The sequence below is a fragment of the Abramis brama genome (genome assembly GCF_963993115.1).
Source record: "Abramis brama genome assembly, chromosome: 11".
NCBI classification, from domain to species: Eukaryota; Metazoa; Chordata; class Actinopteri; order Cypriniformes; family Leuciscidae; genus Abramis; species Abramis brama.
In genome coordinates, this window is record NC_139973.1 from 21522375 (window position 1) to 21546498 (window position 24124).

The 24124-nt window shown below is 39.0% G+C and overlaps 1 protein-coding gene across 2 annotated transcripts in view; it reads left to right on the forward strand.

The window, feature by feature from the left end:
• The window catches only part of tnrc6c2 (trinucleotide repeat containing adaptor 6C2), a 55411-nt gene extending 36573 nt beyond the window's left edge, over window positions 1-18838 (forward strand). The window contains exons 5-23 of one of the 2 annotated variants that reach the window (XM_084128047.1): window positions 1685-3934; window positions 4538-4750; window positions 5836-5993; window positions 7426-7503; window positions 7614-7671; window positions 7774-7919; window positions 8060-8206; window positions 8530-8676; window positions 11205-11324; window positions 11540-11623; window positions 11807-12050; window positions 12501-12665; window positions 13287-13475; window positions 13651-13800; window positions 13992-14102; window positions 14961-15197; window positions 15388-15461; window positions 16621-16760; window positions 17010-18837. In XM_084128047.1, the coding sequence (XP_083984173.1) occupies window positions 1685-3934; window positions 4538-4750; window positions 5836-5993; window positions 7426-7503; window positions 7614-7671; window positions 7774-7919; window positions 8060-8206; window positions 8530-8676; window positions 11205-11324; window positions 11540-11623; window positions 11807-12050; window positions 12501-12665; window positions 13287-13475; window positions 13651-13800; window positions 13992-14102; window positions 14961-15197; window positions 15388-15461; window positions 16621-16760; window positions 17010-17391 (5093 nt within the window). In that variant the 3' untranslated portion in view covers window positions 17392-18837. Of the gene's footprint in view, window positions 1-1684; window positions 3935-4537; window positions 4751-5835; window positions 5994-7425; window positions 7504-7613; window positions 7672-7773; window positions 7920-8059; window positions 8207-8529; window positions 8677-11204; window positions 11325-11539; window positions 11624-11806; window positions 12051-12500; window positions 12666-13286; window positions 13476-13650; window positions 13801-13991; window positions 14103-14960; window positions 15198-15387; window positions 15462-16620; window positions 16761-17009 lie in introns of both variants that reach the window. The other variant, XM_084128048.1, reaches the window with a different exon arrangement.
• The last annotated feature ends 5286 nt before the right edge of the window (window positions 18839-24124 follow it).

A 24124-nucleotide genomic window follows, 5' to 3' on the forward strand; every position in this document is an offset into this window, starting at 1 on the left:
TATCTTTGTTCTTATTTTTTAATAACAAGGAAATTAATGACAAAGGTTAGGCCACTTTGGTCTAAATGTATGCCATTCTTTTTCTATTTTCTATTTTGTTTCCTTGGGACATTAGTTTGGCTGTAATGCTCAGTCACTTGCAAAATAGTAAAACCAACATGAAAAAGAATTGTGATAAAATCGTGATTTTCCTGAAAGAAATTGTGATATGATATTTTTGCCATATCGCCCACCCCTAGCTAACGTCATTGCATAGGAAAAATATTAACGCCCCTTCTCTATTTATATAAAACCGTCATTTACAGACAAAGCATTATGAAATATTACTTGTGGTTTGCGATGTAGCTGTCGTCAGATACAATACAGTTGGCTGCTTTATTTTTCAACAAAACTTTTTTTGCAAACTCTCCATTACACTGTGCTTTGTTTACAAAACAAAATGCTCCAATACAAACATAATCCTCCAACGCGATCAAAAATAAACTTAATAAACCTTAAACTTCAGGGTTCCTCAAATCTGGTCCTGGAGGGCCACTTTAGTTCCAACTCTAATCAAACACACCTGAACAAGCTAGTCAAGGTCTTCAGAGTTACTAGAAAATTGCAGGTAAGTGAGTTCGATCATGGTTTGAGCTAAACTCTGTAGGAGAGTGGCCATCCAGGGCTGGATTTGAGAAACCCTGAGAAACACTCTACTTGTTCCTGACACTGTCTGGGGTCCTTCTGAAGTCTGTACAGAGATGCAAGTGAGGTGTTTAAACAGGACGTGTCACGGGTATCTGTATACTGTATCCAGTGTAGACAAAGATTATAATGGGTATGCTTTTGATGTGGTGCTCACATCTGGTGTAGACAGGTGTCAGCTATTAAGCAACTGAACGCTAGTGGGCAGGGTCCGTGATGCGATGATGTATAACTTTTTGTCAGTGTATAACTTTTTTGTCAGTGTTTTGCTCTTGAGGCAGTCATATCTAAATGTATTTGCCTGTGTTGTGTCACAGATCCCACAATATAAAAACAAGACGTTTTTAGAGCTTGGTTGATTAAATACTTTTTTATAATGAGGATGACGTTTCAAACTATGAAACTTACAGTATGTTTTAGTGGTACAAAGACCTCTTATATGTCAAAAGATCAAGAACTTTTTTATTTATCATGTCATGACCCCTTTAACTAAACATTAGGTTAGTCATGGGTACAATGTTTGATTTATTCAGTGAATCATATAGTTGCCACATGACCCTTTAAGGGTATGGATAATACATGTGCGTACTGTTTAGGATGAATATTGTCAGTGGTTGTGGAGAGTTGCAGTTGCCCTCTTTTTGCTCTCATGCCATAATTTACACACCATCGATTACCTGCTGGCTCATGATTGATTATAGCTGAGAGAGAGAGAGAGAGAGAAGAGAGAAGAGAGATTGATTATAGCTGGAATGAAGTGAGAGAGAGAGAGAGAGAGAGAGCATCTAGGTTTAGTATGCGTCTTATGAGTATCTGTGGAGCATGTTGATGAAGCTTGATTTTTGTGGGGACCTTGCAGACCACACTAAAATGAAAATAAAATCTAAAATAAATATCCCTTGCTAATAGTTTTATTTTAAGATACATAATGATGTCCTGCACATTTTCTAAATACATTTTTGCTATATAAAAAAATCTGCCCTGTGTATTTGTTTTACAGGACTTCCCCATCAAAGTGGCCTGGGACCCCAGCATGAGAATTGTCATTGGAATATCCCAGTTACCAAAAGCAGCAGTGGCAACCAGGATAAAGTGATTATTAACAGTAACGACACAGACACTTGGCCTTCCATTACATACGGCAAGAGCCAGCAGACACCAGAATGCACCTTGGACGCTGAACGCACATCAGAGGTCATCAGCAACAGTAGTAGCACTATTATGGCTACAGGAGCTAGCCAGCAGGGTCATTACCCAATCAGCAAAGACAGCGTTAATCTCACTTCTAGTATGGTCTCTAGTCAAGGTGGCCCTACTAGGGGGTGGGTCTCAGAAGGAAATCTTGACTTGCCCATGGGCAGTAGAGGGCAGTCCAGCTGGGGTGCTTCTAATCTGAACCTCAACCCCATTGCCAACCCTGCTGCTTGGCCAGCTCTTGGACATGAGGGGGCTGGGGTAGGGTCAGGCCCTAGTAGCATAGTTTGCTCAAATTCACTTTCACTTAGTAGGTGTGGCCAAGGAGGAGTGGCACCACCTCACAGCACCAATGGAAATGGTAGCATTGGTTGTGTCAATGGAAACCTTGTAGGGGACTGTGCATGGGGCAACCCGGATATCCCAGAACAGCACCAGTCACCTACAAATGTATCTTTCAACATGAAACCTCCTAACCTTAAAACTGATGGACCAAATAACACTAAACCAGAGCCAATGAGTCCAGTGAACAGCTGGAGAGGAAACCTCAGTCAGTCACCTACTGAGCCTGCCAGCGAAGATGGAACTGCTTTCTGGGGCAACGGAGATGCCAAAAATGGAGAATCAAAGGACTCAGGCTGGGATTCTGCAGGCGTCTCCTCTTGGGGGCAGGGAGGAGCTAGCAGTGGTGGCGGCTGGGGCAAACAGCCAAGCACTGACGGTACAAGATGGGGCAAACAGCCAAGCACTGACGGTACAGGATGGGATGCTAATGATGGTCCTTCCCAAGAACATATGAGTTCCTGGGGCCCTGATACTCCAGCAAGTGAGGGCAGCAGGGATAGTAGTGAGGGCCACCCAGGAAGAAGAGAGAGGTCCTCAAGTGATGAATTGGCCCCTTTGCTGCCAAGGCAGGACTTGGACCCACGTGTCCTATGTAACTCAGGCTGGGGACAGACTCCAGTTCGTCAACACACTGTTTGGGAAATGGAACAAAGTCCAGACAAAAAGAATGATGCAGGCGGCGAGGTCTGGGGGTCTTCGTCCAACACACCTTTAACTGGACCTGCACCATCTCCTCCTGGATGTGCCAATCCCAACCTCAGTGCACCTCCTAGAATGGACACAAGCAAAAGCGAGGAACCTCGCAGAGCCACGCCAAACACAGGCTGGGGAGGATCAGTCCCAGCCTCTGCTCAACCTAATGGTGGATGGGGGGAACCTCCTGCAAATAAAAAGGTTCCCAATGGATCAATATGTGGCTGGCGCGATCCCATTGCTGAGGGTCTCAACACCAATGGCTGTAATGGCCAATCTTGGGCTTCTGAAGAAAAGTCTCCTAGCTGGGATGATGGTACTTCTCAGAAGAAAACACAAGGTTGGGGTGATGGACCCAATACCTCCTCAGGCTGGGGAAGTAGTGGCAGTGGTAATAATGGAGAGTGGGGTGACCCAGAAATACGGAAAAGTGGCTCTGGAAGTTCCTCTAGGGACCCTGAAAACAGAAACTGGAAGGAAACCCAGAAAGGCTGGGGTAAATCAGCACCAGCACAGGGTGGTGGTTGGGGTGATTCTCAACATTCCAATGGTTCAGTCCAAGGTTGGGGTGGAAAACTTCAGGAATCCACATGTGGCAACAGTGGAGCTGGAGGCATAGGATCATGGTGTGGCCCAAATTCTGTGAAACAGAGCAAATCTGGCTGGGCATCAGGAGGCCACCAGGATCCAGGAGATGAGGCCACAGGTTGGGATGAACCATCTCCATCTTCTATTCGTCGCAAAATGGAAATTGATGATGGGACCTCCTCCTGGGGTGACCCCAGTGCTTATTGCAAGAGTGTGAACATGTGGGACAGGAATAACTCCCAAAATCATCCAGGAACCAGCAAGAATGGCAGCAGTCATAGCATCACTGGGCCAAACAACAACAACAACAGCAACCATCACCAACACCACAGCCAAGGTCCCACTCAGAACCATGTTAATGGCAACATCAACAATGGCTCACCCAGTCAAGGTGAATCTCTTCTTAACAGGATGCCTATGGGAAATCCAGGTAAGAGAATGCATATATTTCTCCCTTTCTAATGCCCATTCTAGTCCTCTGTACATCTGACAAACATTAATAAAATTGCTTAAATTATTAAAGTCATGGTTAGCTCCATCTGTTGACTACTGTCGAAAAAACATACACCAGTTAAGATTCCTCAGTGTGCATTCTGCTGCCCCAACTGGTTTAGATTTGAACCAGGAATGACTGTTGCGTACTTGGCCTAGATGTGCTGTTATCATCCTCACAAATGTGTTTTTTTTTTTTTAGTTTTTTTTTTTTAGTGTCAGTGTTGAGGGATAACTTAGGATATAGATATTTGTAATCTACCTTTTCCATATTTCTGAGAGCTTTTTCTGTATTTTCTCTATATATTGGTTCAGAGTGTCTGTTTTTAGTAAATTTCAGTTTCAGTCAATAATTTGACTTTATCTGATGCAGTGCACTTACTTTTTTGTATTATATGTACAAGTTAATAAGACAACAACTAAGTTATTTTCATAATCGATCTATTGATTATTTATTTGATTAATCAATTGGAAAATATTATTTTCTGTATTTTAAGTACTTCATCTTCAGTTATTATTATACTGATAATGTTTGATTCAGGCTGGGGAGAGCTCCCTAATGTCCAGTCAAATACAGAACCTTCTTCATGGGGCGAGCCAGCCAATTCCAACCCTTCTGTGGACAATGGCACTTCATCTTGGGGCCAAGGCCAACCCACTAAGAGCTGTGGAGGATGGGGTGAAAGTGCTTATGACTCCAGTGGACCTTATGGCAGAGGAAATGCACCTGCTGGATCAGGCCCCTGTCAGGAAGGTAATTAAATAAAATAAACCTCTTTGCATTAAAGCACTTGCTATAACAAAAGTGGGAAATCTTAAGTCATTGCTGATACTTAAATGTTTTTATTTTTTATTTTTATTTTTTATATTATGATAAAGTTAAACTACACTGACCTCTGGTGGTTGAATAAAACTCCTGTACTGATTGCATTACTATACTTTAAAGTTCAACTTTGTTTTTTGATTTTTAGTGTTAAATAGTTTACTATCCCAGCTTAACATGCTGAGACAAGTCAATTCTCTGTATTATAAAGTGTAAATGCTGTGCCAGTGGCTCTCTGGGACTTTCAAATAATTTCTTTAACAACCCAACCAGCCTGACATAGAAACACTGACTCAACCAGTGGTGTGGGTTTGGGGCAGAACTATCAATCTATCTGACCAATGACAGAAAGGGGCAGTGTTTTTGGAAGCCATTCACGGTCTGTCATTCGCTTCATCCAAAATCACATACTGTATAGTAGGTTCTACATTTGATTTGAAACTTGCTTTGAAAACTGTTTTTAAAAAAGTATGATCTGTATAGTATGAATGTATGAAGTATTAATAAAATTTGAACATACTATATCCGCCATGTTGTCATTGTCATGTGACCTACGGCATCAGTTGCGTCGTTTCACTGCCATTCACAACTCCTCTCCTGTGGCCTCATGGGATAGTAAAGTGTCCATTGAATGCGCCCTTCAGAATTTTGGCGGACGTAGTAGGTCATCTGGATGCTTTTCACCTACTGTTTTTCGAATACTATGTATTCAGACATATTACTCTGTTTGCGTAGTGTTTTTTCCATATTAAATAGTAGGGAAGTATTCAAATTCGGATGCAGCAATTATGTATGCAATTCCATTTGGTGACCCTGGTGCAGCAGATATTACACACTTCACCTTAAAGGTTTTTCTGTGGATCCTGGTATATGGGCAACATGTAACTATAATTTTAGTATTGGGCAGACCAAATTTAATAATTTAGTCAACCATCCACATATCTAAGCATAGATAAAAATATATGTTGTTATATGGCCCTGATTATGAGCAGTCTTGACCAATTGTGTTTTTCCAGGTCCCAAACCTATGCAAGATAGCTGGGGATCTGGAGGGGAAGAGACTGGCATGAACACCAGCCAGTGGGATGCTGATGATGGTGACATGTGGAACAGTCCCACATCCCAAGACTCCTCTTGTAACTCATGGGGTCAATCGAAGAAGGCCCCACAAAGGGTAATTGAGGCCATTCAAAGCCATCAGTACTCTGTCCTGTAATGCATACTCAGTGTCACATATTCATTGTGTGGTTAAGAAATGGTTTATGTAAACTTTTTTTTCTGACTAATCATTTTTTTATTAATTATTACTATGGGTCAAAGACGAGACTTCACTATTTTGATGTCTGCATCAAATTAAATTTACTAAAGTGATATTATATTCATAAAAAATGAAAAATACATTAAATGCAAGTAAAGTGTCTATATTCATGTTTCAGATAACTTTTATGAAAATTAATTGTCAAAATATGGGTGAAATAATGTTCCAAAGTGTAAAATTGTTATTCACCCTAATGGTCCAGACTTTGATTTTGATTACCATTACATCTTTAAATAAACATTAAAAAAAAAATTGTTTTCTTGGCATTTTCAAATAAGTGTTGTATTTTATATTAAAAGGACTATGTCGTACTGTTTTTTTTTTCAAGTATTGAAATAACCAGGGGACTTTTGTCCCAAATATGCAGTTTGTTAGAGGTAATTCAGTATGAAAGGAAAAGAAGCAAGTCTGAAATCATATAAAAAAAATAAAAAAAAGATAGTCATTCGACAGTCTGTGACATCATCAAAAGGCACCCTGAAGACCGTGTGGTGCTGCAGCAAAGTGAGTTTATTGCTCTTAAATATTTAATTTCACCTTTTAATGGTGTAGTAACCTAAGTTACAAAAACACACGTCATTGAAATTTGAAAAATAAGTAAATGTTGTGAATAATTGTGATTAATTGTGATTAACTTTACTGGTCAAGCTCATTGTTTGATACTGGTGTCCAGTTGATAGCCTGCAATAAGCTGAAGTACAAGTTTCGTCATTCAGAAAGAGTAATGTTTTTGTCATTCAGTGTAATACAAATGATCTGTTACACCACAGTATCATCCATTACACTGAATGACAGTATCACAGTATAGATAACAATTTTAGCATCTTATTTATATTACAGATAAATGAGGAATGTTTAGCACTGACAAATATGTGTTAAACTTAATAAATATGACTATTTTAATGCATTTTGGTATAGTTTTATTTGTGTCGTTGCCTTATTTTAGATGCCCATGAACAGAGAGAGTTGCTAGGCACTGTAAAAAGTAAAAAATCTAAAAAGTAAATGCAGACCCCATAGCTTGGGTGGCACTCTTAAGGCCTGTTCACAACAAAAACAGAGTAACAAACTATGGTCATTCAGCGTAGCATATATATTTATGTAAAAATGAATCAATGTACTTATTCTGACCTGTACTTATTAAAATATATAAAATAATATGTGATCATACTAAATTGTATGATGATGCTTGAAAACCCCCTTTTTTCGTCTTTGACCCATATATGTATATATTATTTGCTTTATGTGGTATGTTTTTGCCTTATGGAGTGCTGTTTGTTCATTATAGGGCAAAGTTTCCAACAAGCAGGATGACGTTTGGATCATGACCAGACTTATCAAGCAGCTTACAGACATGGGTTTTCCAGTATGTTAAATCCTATTTATTCTGAAAAGATATGTCGATTCCATAATTAACAAGACGTTTCAAATATATATTTTTTAGCATAACAGTTTGTTTTCTTTTACCTGGTACAGAAGGATCCTGCAGAAGAAGCCCTAAAGAGCAACAATATGAATCTAGATCAGGCCATGAGTATGTAGTTCCTTTTGAAGTTAACCCATAACAGCAGACAGACATGCAGCGAGTCATATGATCTTGGTCTGGAACACTAATTTTGTACTTGCCTTTCCCTAGGCGCTTTGTTGGAGAAAAAAACTGAACTGGACAAACGGGGGATGTGCATGTCAGACTACAGTAATGGAATGAATAGGCCCATGGTGTGCCGACCCACAAACCTCTCAAAAGACCCCTCACTGGATCGTGCCCCCTTCCTGGACAAGGTATAGCCTTGTCTCAAACTTTTTTGAGAATTTATTTGATTAAATAAATTGGAGAAAAAAAGTCCAATACATTTTTCTGGACTGAAGTGGCGAGAAATTTGTGCTGGGTAATTTTTTCAACATATTTTCTGGTCTCTCAGGATGGTAGGCTGTCAGATGATGCTTCAACCTCACCATTTATGCCTTCTCCTGGCCTCAAGCACCCATTGGCCAATAGCAGCCTCCCTAGCCACGGATTGGGTGGGGTCTCTTCTGGCCTGTCCATGCAAAACTTGAACAACAGACAGGTGAGTGTTTTGAAATATCTGCATAGGGCATCGCACACAGTAGTTTTAAGTTTAGATGCATGCATTTAACCTAGTCTATACATCTGCATTGTCTGGTATCATGCCCTAACGTTTGGTGTGATGTTTGCATAATATTTACTTATTTTTTTATTTTTTGAAAAGTCTATATATTTATTTATTTGTTATTTATTTGTAATTATTTACTTTGAATCTGAAAGCGGTAGCACAATATGACATTGTATTCAGGTCAATGTTAAAAGCACATTATTTGAGCAGTCAAAAAATGTTGAGCTACCCAACCCTCCCTTTACTCTGTTTCCTAGATGCAGAATGGAATGTTCGGCACTAACGGAGCAGCACAAACTCGGGTCATGCAGCAGCAGGCCCCGCCCCCTCAGCCACCAGTGCCACCTCTTAGCTCCGCTCAGCCTACTCTACGTGCTCAAGTGCCTCAGCTTCTCTCCCCTCAGGTGGTACAAATTACATGTGTCATTTCAAATTCCAGTGAACTCCATTTAATATAAATAAAAATATTCAAATATAAAAAAAACAATTATATAGAATATACAAATTTGAATTGATCGCTGCTTATTGAGTGAGTCATTGAATCATTAATTCAACCAATTTGTTCAAAACGGCTAATTCCTTCAGGAACAGTGAGCAGGTCATTATTTCATTCACATTATTATGATTATTTCGAAATTGCATCTGGCTCTGAGATGTACTACTGTCCTGCTGTGACTTTGTTTGGATCTACTTTCATGACAAAATATTCATAATATTAAGTCTAAAAAGTCACTTAATATTAACTTCATGTTTATTGAACTGTTGTGTAAAATCTAAATCACACAGGAAAACGTCTCTGGTTACCTGTGTAACCCATGTTCTCTGAATAGGGAACGAGATGCTGTGTAGCGATGGCACAATGGGTAATGCCCTAGGGCAGTGCTGATTGTCTGAACCCATATAGAATCACGCCAATTCATTGGCTGATGGCGCGGGCACCTCCTCAGGCCAAACTCAACCAGGACAAAAGCGAGCAGTTAATTCGAAAGAACCCGGGAACCAAGGGCCGCATCCAAATCTAGGTTATAAAACTTGATAAAAGTGTACGGAGAGGACCAACCTGCCACCACACAAATATCCTCCAAAGGAACTCCAAAAAGAGCCTGGGAAGACAGAGGTGAAGGGAGCTTCCGCACCTCATAAGCCAAAGAAATTGCGCCTCTCACCCAATGAGATATTCTGTGCTTAGAGGCATCAAGCCCTCTGCGGCCGGCCCCAAAGCATACATACAACTGAGACGACTTGCGCAACTGGCCAGAGTGGTCCACATATACCTTTAAAGCCCGGAGAGGGGGACACAACTTTGGGGACACAACCAGGCCTGGGTCACAGAAACACCTTAATTCAAACACCTCCATATCTCAGGTTGAGGATGCCAAATCCTGCCCCGTAGCTGAGACAACATCTTTCCTGTTTGGAATTTCCCACAGGGACCCCTCAACTTGACCGGAGGGGATGCATATAGTCTCAAATCTGGCCATGGATGAGCAAAGACATATATCCCTAGAGGCGTTGGATGAGTCAGGGAGAACCACAGAGGACAGGAGTGCTGGGGCGAGAGAGGGAGAAACCGACTTGCTCACTCTCCATAGCCTCAAGCTCGACATCCAATCCCCAGGCCACGGATTCATGAAGGGCCTCACCCGCTTCATTGGTCACAGAGCGACGGAGACGAATCCTTTTCAAAGCAAGCAAGCCTCCTGCGCAGAGTTTTAAGCTTTAAATTCTCTAGAAGCGCCATAAATATTCACCATAAATATTCGCTAGAAGTGGCATAAATAGCCTTGCGTGCATGTGACAGGCCGAGGCATTTCATACACTTACTGTGCGGGTCGTCACTTGCAATGAAGCGAGAGCACGGCGGCTTGCAACGATGCAGATCCATTGTGCTTCACAGAGAGGAGAACAAAGCAAGTTCCACTATATGTGGTCGCTTAAGCACAAAAAGAGAATATCCAATCGAACAACACTTAACTAGCAATGGCCAGATAAACCGCTTCTTTTGAAGAAGAAAATCTGAGGAGCAGATGGCGCGTTCACTGTATTAAGAGTGAATGACGTACTGAAGCGCCGCTGAGGAGGCACCCGCGCCATCAGCCAATAAATTGGCATGATTCTATATGGGTTCAGACAATCAGCACCGCCCAAGGGCATTTCCCATTGTGTCATCGATATGCAGCGTTGAGTGAACCTATGAAGGAGAACAGCATGTTTGATATCACTTTTCTAAAGTTATAAATATAACAAGAGCTCATACAGGGGCATTTTTGGTCTCCATGTCTTTTTGGGCCATTTTTATTAATTTTGGATTTTAGGGTTAGAGTTGGAATTAGCATTTTTGCCCAAGCCCAGTTAATTTCCGACCCTGGCCTACATGTCCATTTATTATTATTAATATTAATATTATGCAAAATACAAAAAAAGCTATATAAAATTTATATTATGCATTAATAGTTGTTCATTAATAGAATGTTCATGGTACAAGGCCATTTTTAAATTGAATGTCACTCTATTGGTTACTCTTGGAGGTTTCACTGATGTAAAGTGAATTAGCAATATTTAAGATTTTGGAGGTCTCTAATAAAAGCAAATTTGTGACATTTACCAAAAGGTCAGATTTCCTTGCTTCCACTGAAACATACAAGATTTTATTTCCCAGGTGAAAAAGACGTACGATTAAATGTATTAAAAATGTACTTGAGTTTTTAGTACAATACAATTATACTTTAATGCATTTTTAATACATTCAACAGTACGTTTTTCACCTGGGTTGGTACATTCTCAAAACATGCTGGATTACATAGATCGTCAGGTTTTGCACACACCTGTGTTTCTTTCATTATTATTATTATTATTATTATTATTATTATTATTATTATATTTTAATTTAATTTCAAATGTGTGTTTTGTTTATTTTTTATTTTTTCAATAGGTTCAAGCACAGCTCCTACAGTTTGCGGCAAAAAACATTGGACTGAATCCTGCACTTTTAACCTCACCAATAAATCCTCAACAAATGACCCTGCTGTACCAACTACAACAACTGCAGGTGGTGAGTCACACAATTCACTCTCCTGCTCTGCTGTTTCCAATGAATACCAGCTATTTCTCGTCTACCCACTGGCCTATCTGCAGGGAGTGAGATGATACTGCTTTCTATGTAAATAATGACCTGACTGCCTTCTATACACTATTTCTCTTTCTTTTTCTCTATATTTATCTGTATGTTCCTCTTTCTCACCTTTTGTCTTTTTCTCTCTCTGTCAGGCATATCAGCGTTTGCAGATTCAGCAGCAAATGATGCAGGCTCAGCGTAATGTCTCTGGTCCCATCAAACAACAAGAGCAGCAAGTATGACACACTAATTTTACAAAAAAAATGGGGGATTTTTTTTACAGTTACAATGATTATAGTGCTGAAATATTAGTTAGTGCTTATCTTTTAATAACTATGACAAGTTATTTCCATATATTATTATTATTATTAATTTCCATATACAGTGGAAATTATTATCTCTGTCGTTCTTTCACGCAGGTTGCACGTACAATCACAAACATGCAGCAGCAGATCCAGCAGCACCAGCGTCAGCTGGCCCAGACTCTGCTTATGAAACAGCAGCAGCCTCCTCCTTCCTCTCACATCGGCCTGCACCCAAACCTTGGCAAGGCAAGCCTGGACACCTTCATGGGTCACCCTCAGAATTCAGGGCTCTCCGTGTCAGACCTGCAGACCAAAGATCAGCAGTCTTCTCCAAACTCCTTCAGCCCTTATACACTCTGTAAGAGAACAAGCCACATATGCCTGCATGCTTATGCTTGCTGTGTGTTTTTAACACTATTTTACTAACATGTATAACATGGTCACTTAGTAAAATAATAACAATAAATTATGTATAATTACAAGCAACTAACACTGAACCAAACCACAATGGGCTTATTAATATTCATATTAAAATGAATATTTCTTAGTAAATGATTGTATAATTACACTGTAACAAGGACACCTAAAATTTAAATTGTAAACTCTTTTTGAACAGTAGCTTCTGATAGTTGATAGTTCTTTGTCGTAATAACAGCATTGTTTGTAATTTTTTTTTTTTTTTTTTTGTATTCATCCATTTTAATTATTTGGATCTTGTCTTTTGTTTTTTCTTTGTGTGTGTACGTGCGTGTGTACTTCTGTGTGAAACTGGTGCATTAATCTGTTTTCTCTCTGTCACCCTCTGTAGCTGGTTTAAACCCAAACATGAATGTAAACTGTATGGAGGGGGGAGGTCTATCTCTGAAAGACCCTCCTCAGCCTCAATCCCGACTCTCACAATGGACTCATTCAAACTCCATAGATTCCATGACAGCTAGCGCTCAGCACATGGAGGCAAACCTCAATAAACATGGTATTAGTTGTTTCACTACTCCAAACATATTATGGGCTTGATTTTGTTAGTTTTTTAATGTAATCCAAAATGCCAAGACAATCATTTGCTAACCTCTAGGTCTAACATCCTTTTAAAGATATTTACTTCCACAAACAGCTTTCCACCCGATGAAAACACAGCAATATCTTTAATCAAACATCAAACTCCAGACACTGAGTCACACTTCTGTCCCTGAGATTTGCGCATTTCAAAAGGACAGACCAAACTGCCTGTCAAGTTAAGTGCTTGCAGACATTCCAGAGTTATTTTTGCTCTGAGTCAGCAGGGCCTTTTAAAATATGATCCTTCCTTGGCATTGATTCTCAGTAAAACTTGCCTGAACTGTAAGTCCAGCCAAACCGCTGGAGTTTACTGGAGTGAGTTCAGCCGAGGACAAAAGCTCAAGCCTGTAATCTTGAATCTTATTATTCAGATCGTGTCTTTGAAGATGGAATATGTTTAGAGAGGCAAAATAGCAGTTCAAATATTGGGCATCAAAGTATATATCTGAGTATGGGTTGCTTAGTCTCTGAATATTTTATTACATGAGGTTTTTGGTTAGAACTTTTTGTGATTAAAGAGACTGTTCTTTTGTTTCAGGTCCAATCTCTGCTGCTCAGTCCCATATGCCTGTCGGAAAGAGCGCAATGGAAGATTCTTTCAGCCCATATAATCTGATGTCAAGATCTGAATCCCCCACCAGCACCTTGGTGTCTCCTGATAGCTGGACACAGGGCAAAAGTCCCAATGAGAAAATCTCTAGTGGCTCTAATATCAACTGGCCTCCAGGTGAGCTTCAGTGGCATATTATAATTTAAAAACAATGTTATTGCTATTGATCACAGAGATTATAGGCACTGAGTCTTGAGTAAATTGTTATAGAATATTGTAATTATCATCAATATGCAGCCGGACTGTATTTACCAGATTCAGTGAAACCCAGTTTGACCTTGCTTTCTCTCAGAATTCTGCCCTGGAGTGCCATGGAAAGGTCTGCAGAACATTGACCCTGAGAATGACCCCAACATGACCCCAGGAAGTGTTCCAAATGGCCCCACAATCAACACCAACATACAAGATGTGAATCGCTACCTGTTACGTGACAGGACTGGAGGTGAGGGATGATTGATAGCATATGACATAAGATATGACAGAGATTGTTAAATGGTTAATGAATGTTGAACTCTTTTGCTTTTTTATTAAAGTTTTAACAAAATTCAGTATATTAAGGAGCATTACATAGTAAATTAATTTCACTGTTTCTGCCCCCTTTTGCTGTCCACTTGGGACAAATGCCCATAATAGCCTTGTCCCCATCTCAGAGTGGGACTCTGTCATCCTCGAGTGAGTGGTCGGTCAATGCCTATAATTCATTTGGTCCGTCCTCTCAGAACGAGAGGGATGCTGACAACCCAGGTACAGCCCTAAACCGTAAATGGCCCAACCCCCAAATCCTAGACCTGCTTACCTTTTTTTGAACCCCGTCCTTACACCTGGAGAAGGTCCCTCACAAAGTGTTCTCCTAAAACCCACATTCTCCCTTGTTCTATTATACTTTTACTGTTTTAAATGTTGATAATGGCCAGAGACACTAATATAAAGAAGTGTCTTATGCTCACCAGGACTGCATTTTTAAGTAATCAAAAATATAGGAAACTGTACTATTGTGAAATAATAATAGTGCACATCAAAATAACAGTTTTCTATTTTAATATTTTAAATAAAATATTTAAAATGTTATTTATTCCTGTGATGGCAAAGCTGAGTTTTCAGCAACCATTACTCAATATTCAGTGTCACATGATCCTTTGAAAATCTTTCTAATATGTGATAATATTTGGTGTTCAAGAAAATATTCTTCTTATTATCAATTTTGAAAACTGTTGTGCTGATTTCTGAAGGATCAAAGAATCATGACTGCTGAAAATTCAGCTTTGCCATCACAGTAATAAATTACATGTTAAAATATATTTAAATTGTTATATCCTCCCCTAGTCTAGGTGTAAATAGGGAACGGCGAACAACATGGAGAGACTTTGAAGCTAGAATAACTTTTTTTTTAAGCAGAGGCTCTGTTCTTTCTTTTGATATATTGCATACAGTATTTGCATACATATTGTTCAGATATTCATACAACAAAATATTCTGGGGGCCATGAAGGTTTTGCAAAAACAAAACGCTGGTGGGGAGAGTTAAAGGCAGTGATGGATGGTGACTATAGCTGCTGCTGTTATTAATTTGTCTCTCTCTTTCTTCCTCTCCTCTGTTTTCCAGGTAAACTCTTGGAAATGAAGTCTACCTGGTCCCCTGGACCTATCTCCCACACACAGGCGTCTTTATCTCATGAGTTATGGAAGGTTTCCCCAGGGACACGTAACTCCAGTGCTCCCTCTCGCCCACCTCCAGGCCTGACGAACACCAGGCCTGAATCCCAGAACACCAGAACCTCTTCCACCTGGGGAGGAAATTCCCTTGGCCTCAGCCAGGGTTGGACCAGCTCTTACTCCTCAGGTAAATTCTGGTAAAGCAGAAAAATCAGTTACTTATGAGGTGCTTCTGTAGTGTGGTCTGAACAGTCACCCCCCTCTGTCTGTATGAAGTTGTGTTTTTAGAGTTGCAAATGGGCAGAAATCAAGAATTTAGTGGAAAATATGCTCAGCTGCAATGTGTTTTCCAGACTAATCTTTTCTTTTTGCTATAGAAGGGGGAACTTGGAGCACTGACAGTCCCAACAGAGGAAGCAGCTGGCTGGTGCTGAGAAACCTCACTCCTCAGGTGCATAAACCAAACGCTTTTTAATACTGTAAAAACTAGTAGAATCATTCAGATATCATACTAGGTTTTACAGTACATCATACTCGTAAAGTATTTTTTCCACGTTTTTTTTTTTTTTTCTTCATATTACATGAAATCTCAGAACTGCCACTTTTTATGTAACAAATTTTCTGATTTATTTGCTGATTCTTTTTCTTTTTTTTTTGCATTAACATTTAAAAATCGCTCCCATTATACATATCTAAATGTATTATTTATACTATTTTATGTTTATTTTAAGCTTCATGTTGCACTGCACTAGTTTATAATACTACTTCTATGTAAAGATGCACTAGACAGATATTTTTGACCACTGCAATATGTCTAGCTGTTTTTTTTTTTTTTAGCATCTCTCACATATGTACCACATTTTAAGATAATGTGTCAAATTAACAGAAGTTTTGACTTGCAGAGCACCTCATCAATGCGAGTATCGAAACATTGGGCCAATTAGAAGTAGCTGTGGGCAGACATATCATGAGCTTGTGTTTACAGTTGTCATTTGTCTGCAGTATGTAAAAAGAGTTGCTTAGCTCTAGTCAGGACACTTTCCAAATCTGCTGTTTGCCTATTTCTGTTATTAAAGGCTGTAATACACTACATGAGTTTTGTCAGGATTTTTGGCACGATTTGCAGTCTGTAACTATTAACACTAGTTACCGAAAGTCAGAACCAGTCTGCTGATATTAGGAAGTCAGAGTTGACAAATTTAACAGAAAAGCGCATTGTGTATGATGGACAGAGACTATGAAAACAGCTTTGACTTAGAATCCTGCCTGAGAATATCAAACATATTTTGAGCTGATTTTTATTTGTCATTCGCCACCTTGCAACAAGGCTCATGGTTTCTCCGCGAGTTTGTTGTGGTAGTGTGTGTAATCCTCAGTTGCTTAGTGTATGACCTGATCACATTTTAGTTGTGTAGCGTATTCCAGCTGTTGTGCTTATTTTTGCAAAGAAATTCTTCATAAAAGCACATTTTAAAAAAATTTGCATTCTGTGCTGCACATTTCATTTATGTTTTTAAATGCAAGAACACAATCTGTCTGACAGGCCATTTAAATTGCACTTGCATATGAATAACACCAAATGTAATAACATATCTATGTGTGTGCATCAGATTGACGGCTCCACCCTACGGACTCTGTGCATGCAGCACGGCCCTCTCATTACCTTCCATCTGAACCTGACGCAGGGCAATGCTGTCGTTCGTTACAACTCCAAGGAGGAGACTGCCAAAGCCCAGAAATCCCTGCACATGTAAGACTAAAGGCTCTACTACTTCATACTTCTCTGAGTACTTTCATAGAATGCTCCAGAACAGCTTTCATTTAGGATTAATAGTGTTAGCCATACATTTATTCATTTTTTTCCTAAATTCAAATACAACATTTTCCCTACATCTACCCATGTATGACAACATCTTTCTCTCTTCAAACTGATTTTATGTGTTATCCATCAAGAAATCTATTTAATGCTTGAATCCATTCCAACTATTTTTCTGCCAAGGTGTGTGCTGGGTAACACTACCATCCTGGCAGAGTTTGCCGGTGAGGACGATGTGAACCGCTTCTTTGCACAGGGCCAGTCCCTTACCCCCACCACTAGCTGGCAGGCCAGCCCAGCACCAGGCTCCAATCAACCCCGGCTGGGCAACACTGCAGCCAGCCACCCCACAGGCCTCTGGAGCGGGGGTGGAGGAGGTACCAAGACAGTCTGCAGTACCGGGAACAGTAGCAGCAGAAACGGTGGCGACATGCTTTGGGGCGGTGTGCCGCAGTACTCCAGTTTATGGGCTCCCCCAAACGGAGACGATGCCAGGGTAATCGGCAGCCCCATCCCAATAAACACCTTGCTCCCGGGAGACCTGCTGAGTGGAGAGAGCATGTAGGATGTATCGGACATCATAAACCGACAAAGTCAAAAGAAGTACTGGATCAAAACCCAAGCAAATCAATGTGGCGATAATCACTTTTTGTGGATCTGTAATGGAGGTTTAGTGTGAGACAAAGCTGCAAACCTCCAACTGCTGTTTATTTGTCTTCTGATTTTTACGTCATACTGTTTGTTGTATTCGTGCATCTTGTTCTTGGTGTGCAAAGACCTTGAGAAGCCAGAATCAATAGAAGCAGAAGCCTTTTGATGGTTTTTTTTTTCCAAAGGTTGTTTTTGCTCAAAAGTGTTGTTCAGGAGAAGCCATCAACGAAGCAGCCATCTGAAAGTGACCCAGGCACAGTGAGACCTCATGACACCTTTCCCTATAACGGCACTGTTCTGATGAATGGAATGATCCTGGTACTTTTTTGGTTTTAAACTTTGCATCTTTTCTTCAGATCTTATATTAGCCGTAAGTGCTCTCTCTCCAGGTCCTCCTTAAAAACCTTTATTTTATAAAACCAACAAAAAAATAAATACTTTGTAACTTGCACAGTTCTGTTTCTGAGCCAGCGAATAGGCCAGAGCAAATGAGAAGAACACTCTTAGCAGTGGCCTGTCATCATGACTAATCACCAATGATATTTTTACTTTAATTCTTTTAGTTTTACAAAAGGGAGCTGCACTGCTCTATGATTTCTATTTACTCATGCCAGTTTTTTTTTTTGTATGGTTACAAAAAAATAAGCTGAATGTTAAGCTTTGATTTAGATCAATGAATGTCAGAGTGTCTGCTGGAACTTGACCAAGCATCTGTGTGCGAGTACATAACCACTGTTAAAAACACTCTCAGTGGAGGCTTTTTAATTATACCTAATGGACATCAGTGCTGAATCAATCAAAAGTTATTCAGTTATTGTGTGGTCGTCATTTTTATTGAGATACAACAGAGAGAAGAAACTCAATTCTGATGCATTGTGCAATAGAAGCCAGAGACCCTTTCTTCCGTCCACACTGAAGCTTACTGAAACTTAAGACTTTTTTTTTTGAAGACTTCTGAAGAATTTAACCTTTGGACTAATTTTCCCACCGCCTCTGTCTGTTTGTCTGGCTTGCTGGCTGTTCGGCATTTGTGTGGTAAGGAGAAACTGTTAATTGTGTTTGATGTCACTCCATGCGTTTTAAAACTGCATGTGTGGGATCTCACAGTCTCCCGGCCACTTCTTCACCAAACAGAAACGGAATCCAGAGCGGAGACACATGGCACAGGAGTCAGGCACAATACCAAATACAATGTGTTTCTCTTAATGCAGTACAGAATAAGAGATCCTTGCATTTGGTACAAACATAAAAGACATCTACGTTTTCTAAGTCTCTTCTTAAAGGGGTATTATCATAGCACTTATTACAAGAGTGATGCTCCTTCTGTGAAGCCAATAAATCAGATAACGGAGCATATAGTAAAAAAAAAAAAAAAAAAACTTCTTATGGCAACTTTTGGCTTTTTTTTTTTTTTTCTTTTTTTTTTTTTGGTACCAATGGTATTCAAAAAAACTTGTTTGTCGTCCATCTCTGGCCCAGAAGCTTGAGTCCAGAAAAAAAAAAAACATTTCAGAATGAAGGGAAGAACAAACTCTACAATCAAACGAAACTTGCAATGTATGTTTTTTTTGTGTCTTTACTTTTTTTTTTTCTCTCTATCAAAGTGAATGTCATTGTTACTCTGAAATAGTCAAAAGTCTTTACCCTGTCTGGAGAAGGTACCTCGATTGGATTGGATTTGAAAAGGAGGTGGTGTGCTAGTGCCTCGACGTGGAAACTGATCGGAGGACGTTCGATTCTCCATAGCAACTCTCTTTGTGCACTTCGTACAATGGAATGCAGGACATTAATGATGTCATGATATGGATGTTAGCGGCATCATTCATCATTGGCGTACTTGTAGTAGTACTTAGGTACGGATCTTCAAATGTCCTCCCGTTCCTTCTCTGGATGACATCACACCTCTCATGCATTCTTCCCCACACCGTCCCTCACGTAGTCTTGCATGATTTATTTTTTTCGCTGGAATTTGAGACTGAATGGAATTGCCAGTGCTGTGTAATAAGTTTTTTCACTTTCTATTGGTCTTCATGCAGTGATTTTTAACTGCCTGCAGTGCTCATATGCAGATACCTGTCCTGTGTAACGAATGCAAAAAAAGATCGATGATGTGGGCCATATTTGTTTATTTCATGTCAAAAGTCATTTGTTTTTGTTGTTAACAGTGTTCTTAGGTCATTTAGAATGTGTATGTGTGTGTGCTTGACCTCACCCTGGGTGTCCCACCTCTAACTCAGCTGCTAACATCCTCTCTCTTCTGTGTGGCCTCGGTTAAGCCAACCATGTTATCGAGACAAGCCGCCCGTACTTGAAAAGCCCTGTCCGAGCAGTGTTTCTAAGGACAGACTCTTTCTGCCACTGGCTCTATAACTACAGCACACGGGATGCTGTCACTATGCAAAGTTAGAGAAGATGGGCAAGTAATGTCCGCCCTGTGCCATTCTGTGGCTTTGAAAGGAAGTTGAAAATATCTTGCAGTCCTCCCGTAATACTTTCTTACACACTCGAGGCCATTGTAATCCTAGTAAATTTAGGATGTTGTTTGACACTAAGCCTAATTCTGCTGAATTTGATCAATCTCATTTAAGTACAATCTCAGGGCATGACAAGAAGAACTAAATTTATGTTTAGTGAAAGTTGATAGTTTTGAAGATTTATCGTCTGTAAGTGGTTTTACACACTAAATGATGTGTAAAAGCTTACGAAGTGTACATTAAAAGAAACGCAAGAGGATATTTATCAGTGGGGCAATAAAATTAGGAGGCTGGCTAGTTTGGGTCTTCTCAATCCTTCTGAACAGGGACTGCTGCAGAGCCATCAGTTCGTTTATACAGTAAATGGGACCTGTGTATCTTACCTCTCTGCTGCTGGTTGTTGAATTCCCCTCATGGTCTCATGTGCCAATGTATACATAAATATATGTACAGTACACTGTGGCATCTCTGACTTCACATTTGAAATTCCAATGTTGTTTTGTTGTAAAGCACTTCTGATTGGAGGCACTTTGACGATTCTTGTGTGTTTGAGGTGGGATTGGGTTTAAAAGGGGTTGAGGATATGCGGCAGATATATTTGTCACCTCATGCTGATTATTTGTGATAATCGTGTTGCTGTCATTGGAAGAATCCTTTATAACAAGCAAGAACTTTAACAGCATTGGGGATTATGGTGTGCCAATGGCGTACAGATAATGAGTAATCCCTGGTACTTTTTTTTTAATACCAAAAATGAAATAGCATTTTAGTATCTTAAAAAAAAAAAAAAAAAAAAATTGACAAATACGTAAACAATGAAGAAAAAAAAAAGATCTATAACATTTAAAAATGCACTTCTTGCTGATATTATCTCCTGTTTGCTGGTCAGGTTCTGAAGGTTGACAGCAAGCTGGAGTGCCTTTTGTGTATGCTGTATTAACTGTTTGTTTGTAAAATTGTGCCCTGAACTGTACATTTCCATCTCAGTCTCAGTTCATTTTGGGCCTTTATGCTGTATAAACCTTCTTTTATCTTCTTTTTTTTGGAGGGGGGGAAAGACATTTCAACAGATGTCTTAAGATGCTAAAGTTGATCATTGACTTTTTTTCTATTTCTGGGTGGGTGGGGGGATCACTGTTGCCTGTGTGTAACTGCCTTGTTCCAAACTCAGTCGCAGCTGACTGACAGTGAACCACAATGTGGCTGTAATTCCAAACAGTCAAAAATCACAGGAAGTCTCTGGTGACACCAGCATAGGTAGACTATGACTACAGTTAAACATTATCATGTTCATTATGAAGAAAAATGCTATCAGATCTCTGAATCCTTCTCTTTTAAAAGTACTGGGTAAAATACAATTTGAAATAAGCAATAGACCTTGATCCTTACGGTGTGTCATCTGAGAGAAAGAAAAAAAAAGAGTGATCAATGATCTGAACCAAACAGTCTTACTGAAGTTGCATGTTGGTTTAAATGAAATGACACAGGACGTACATGCAGTATTTGTGTATACCTTCAATCGTTGTGTTGAAACCCATGATTCTAAACAATGTTTATGTCTCTAGACAAAGAATGAAAAATCATAAACATATCAAAAGAAATATCTTCACCAATACTTGAATTAAAGCGCGCCAATTGTAAAATGTGAATTTATTTTTTCTTAAATTTTTGTTCGGGACTGACACTTTTAAGGTATTTGATAACATGCTCACACGGTTGAACATTCTTCATGAGAAAGAAAAAAAGCTGTTGAAAAATGTTGATTTTAGTATGAATGAGTGTGTTTGAATGGTTCTGTATGTGAAATCTAATCACTGCTTCTCGTTACGTAGCGACTGCCTGCAATTATGATCCATTTAGTGTTGTACTGTCTCCGTTATTTGTGTGTGCGTGTTTTAAAAAAATGTTCCAACATGGTTACTATCTAGCGTTGCACTGATTGTCTTTTTTCCCTTGCTCAACAATAAAAAAAAAAAAAACAAAAAAAAAAACTGAATACTGCAGGGGGAGATGACGACAATTCATGTGTTAATGTTTACTCAAGGACTTTATGGATTTATTTTCATCTTAAAATATTAAAAACCTGTAAAATTGTATCCTCATAGTGGCTTTTATTGTGGAGTATTTCCCACAAGAGTTATTATTTTGGAGTTAAGAGTTTTGCATCATTTCAGTTGCATTATTTGAAAAAAATACTTAATAAAAAAAATATAAAATAAAAAAAGCTAAACTTTGGCCATAATGAGAAAGTTAGTAGAGAAGCAGTAATATTCATGAACAGTAAAGATAAACAGATGCGAGTTAGTTGACATTCTGACTCATTTCAAAAGGTGCCTATATCTCTTCCATTCTGTGAAATTCTTTTTTCTTTTCAAATCTACCTGCCGTTTACAAATAATTTTCAGAAATTTCAAAAACAAAAAAAAGTAAAGGAATTTACTACAAGAATGCAAGAAAAAAACTACAATTACAATCACATCTTCCATCAAATAAATAAGAAAAAAATCTTTTTAAATGAAGATGTATGCTACTTGCTGAACTCTGGGATTGTTTCAATGTTGCATTGAATTTTGCTTATGAATTACATTATTGTTATTGTTGTTTGAACTTATGCCAAAATGTCTTTAAATTTTCGTTTCTGTAAAAGCAACATAATTCTGTCATTGTCTTGCACACTGACAATGGACTTGGGTATTTTCTCAGGAAGATTAGAGGTCCAGAGTTCCAGTTCCACTGTTATGATGTTGATTATCATGAGAATTTAACAAATCATTTAATGAAAAGAGGACAAAAGATGTTGATAGAAATCCAGCTCGAAGCACTGAAGGTTATGGATTTTAAAAAATGTCTTTTTGAATTTTAATCCGTAGCAGACACACATTTACCAAATATTAGATTTGTAATGAACCTATGCGTTATATTTCTTGAAGTGGAGTGCTTTCCATTTAAAATGTTTGTTTGAATCTATCGCTTTACGTACCAATACAGTTTTGTTTATTGGTTAGGTTGTGGAAGGACCTAGCACTGTTTGATTTTACCTTGCTTGATGTTTCTCAACGAGGTCCAGTAAAAGATATTGATATTCCATCCTCTTATCTTTTCTTGTTTTAGAAATTAAGTAGAGGCCTGTATGCAAAGGCCTGAGAATTGTAGATCAACACATAGAACTTGAACTCCTACCAGATTTTCTTACTAGTTTTTTGAGTGTGGGTTAAAAATACTCCATCTAGGTTTAAGACTGATTAGGAATTAAAATGTTGTGAAAGGATTAAGAATCTATGCACAAAAGTTTGAGGGGACAGTATGTCCGGTCATGCTATTCTCACAAGGATCTTTTTGGTGGGGTGGGGGGTTCATATGCTTGTTACAAGTTTTCTTTGTACGAGTTCTGATTTGAATGAGCAGATTTTATTGTGTCATCACCATGCTCTGTGTCTCTCAACCAAGGAGCATCATCAACCAAGCACTGTGGGTTTATGCCAATCCGTGACATTCTAGTGTTTAAATGGAATGTGGGTTGTGCAGGGTTTTGTGAGAGGGAATTTAATTGTTTCTCTTTATTGTTCAGATATTAAGAACATGACTGTACTGAGATTTAACAATGTTGCTGGCTTTTAAATGTGTTTTCCTTACCCTTAATAGAATGTGATCGTTGAGGACTTGCACCGAAAAAGTCTTTCCATGTGGTATGGAGATTATTTCAGCCTATATTAATAAACAGCATTTTTTTCTCTTGAACTGTGTTCATGTTTTATTTATGCTGTGGACTACTATTTCATGTACACTGCATTTAGTCAACATTTGAGTAGAATTTTCTTGGAACTCTCTGTGGAGTTCCTTATAAACCTGTAAGAGGTTTATATGCTGGCCGATATGGCAGTCATGCTGACTCAAACTCATTCAAACTTATACTGACATCTAGCGGTATGTCCAATTTTATTGCTGGTTTGAAATGTGAGATTGGCAAGCAGGTTTTTATATATTTTATTATTTAAATTAGATGCTAGCTGTACTTGAATGACCAAAAAAATAGATGCCTTTTTGACTTGCCTTGACTGGGACTTTGTTAGCAGTCAGATATGATTAATCCATTCTGTGGGAAAAGGGTACTGAGATAAAGCATGCTGTTTTTAAGACTTTTTCTAAAAATACTTGTCATGTTTTGTGTAAAAA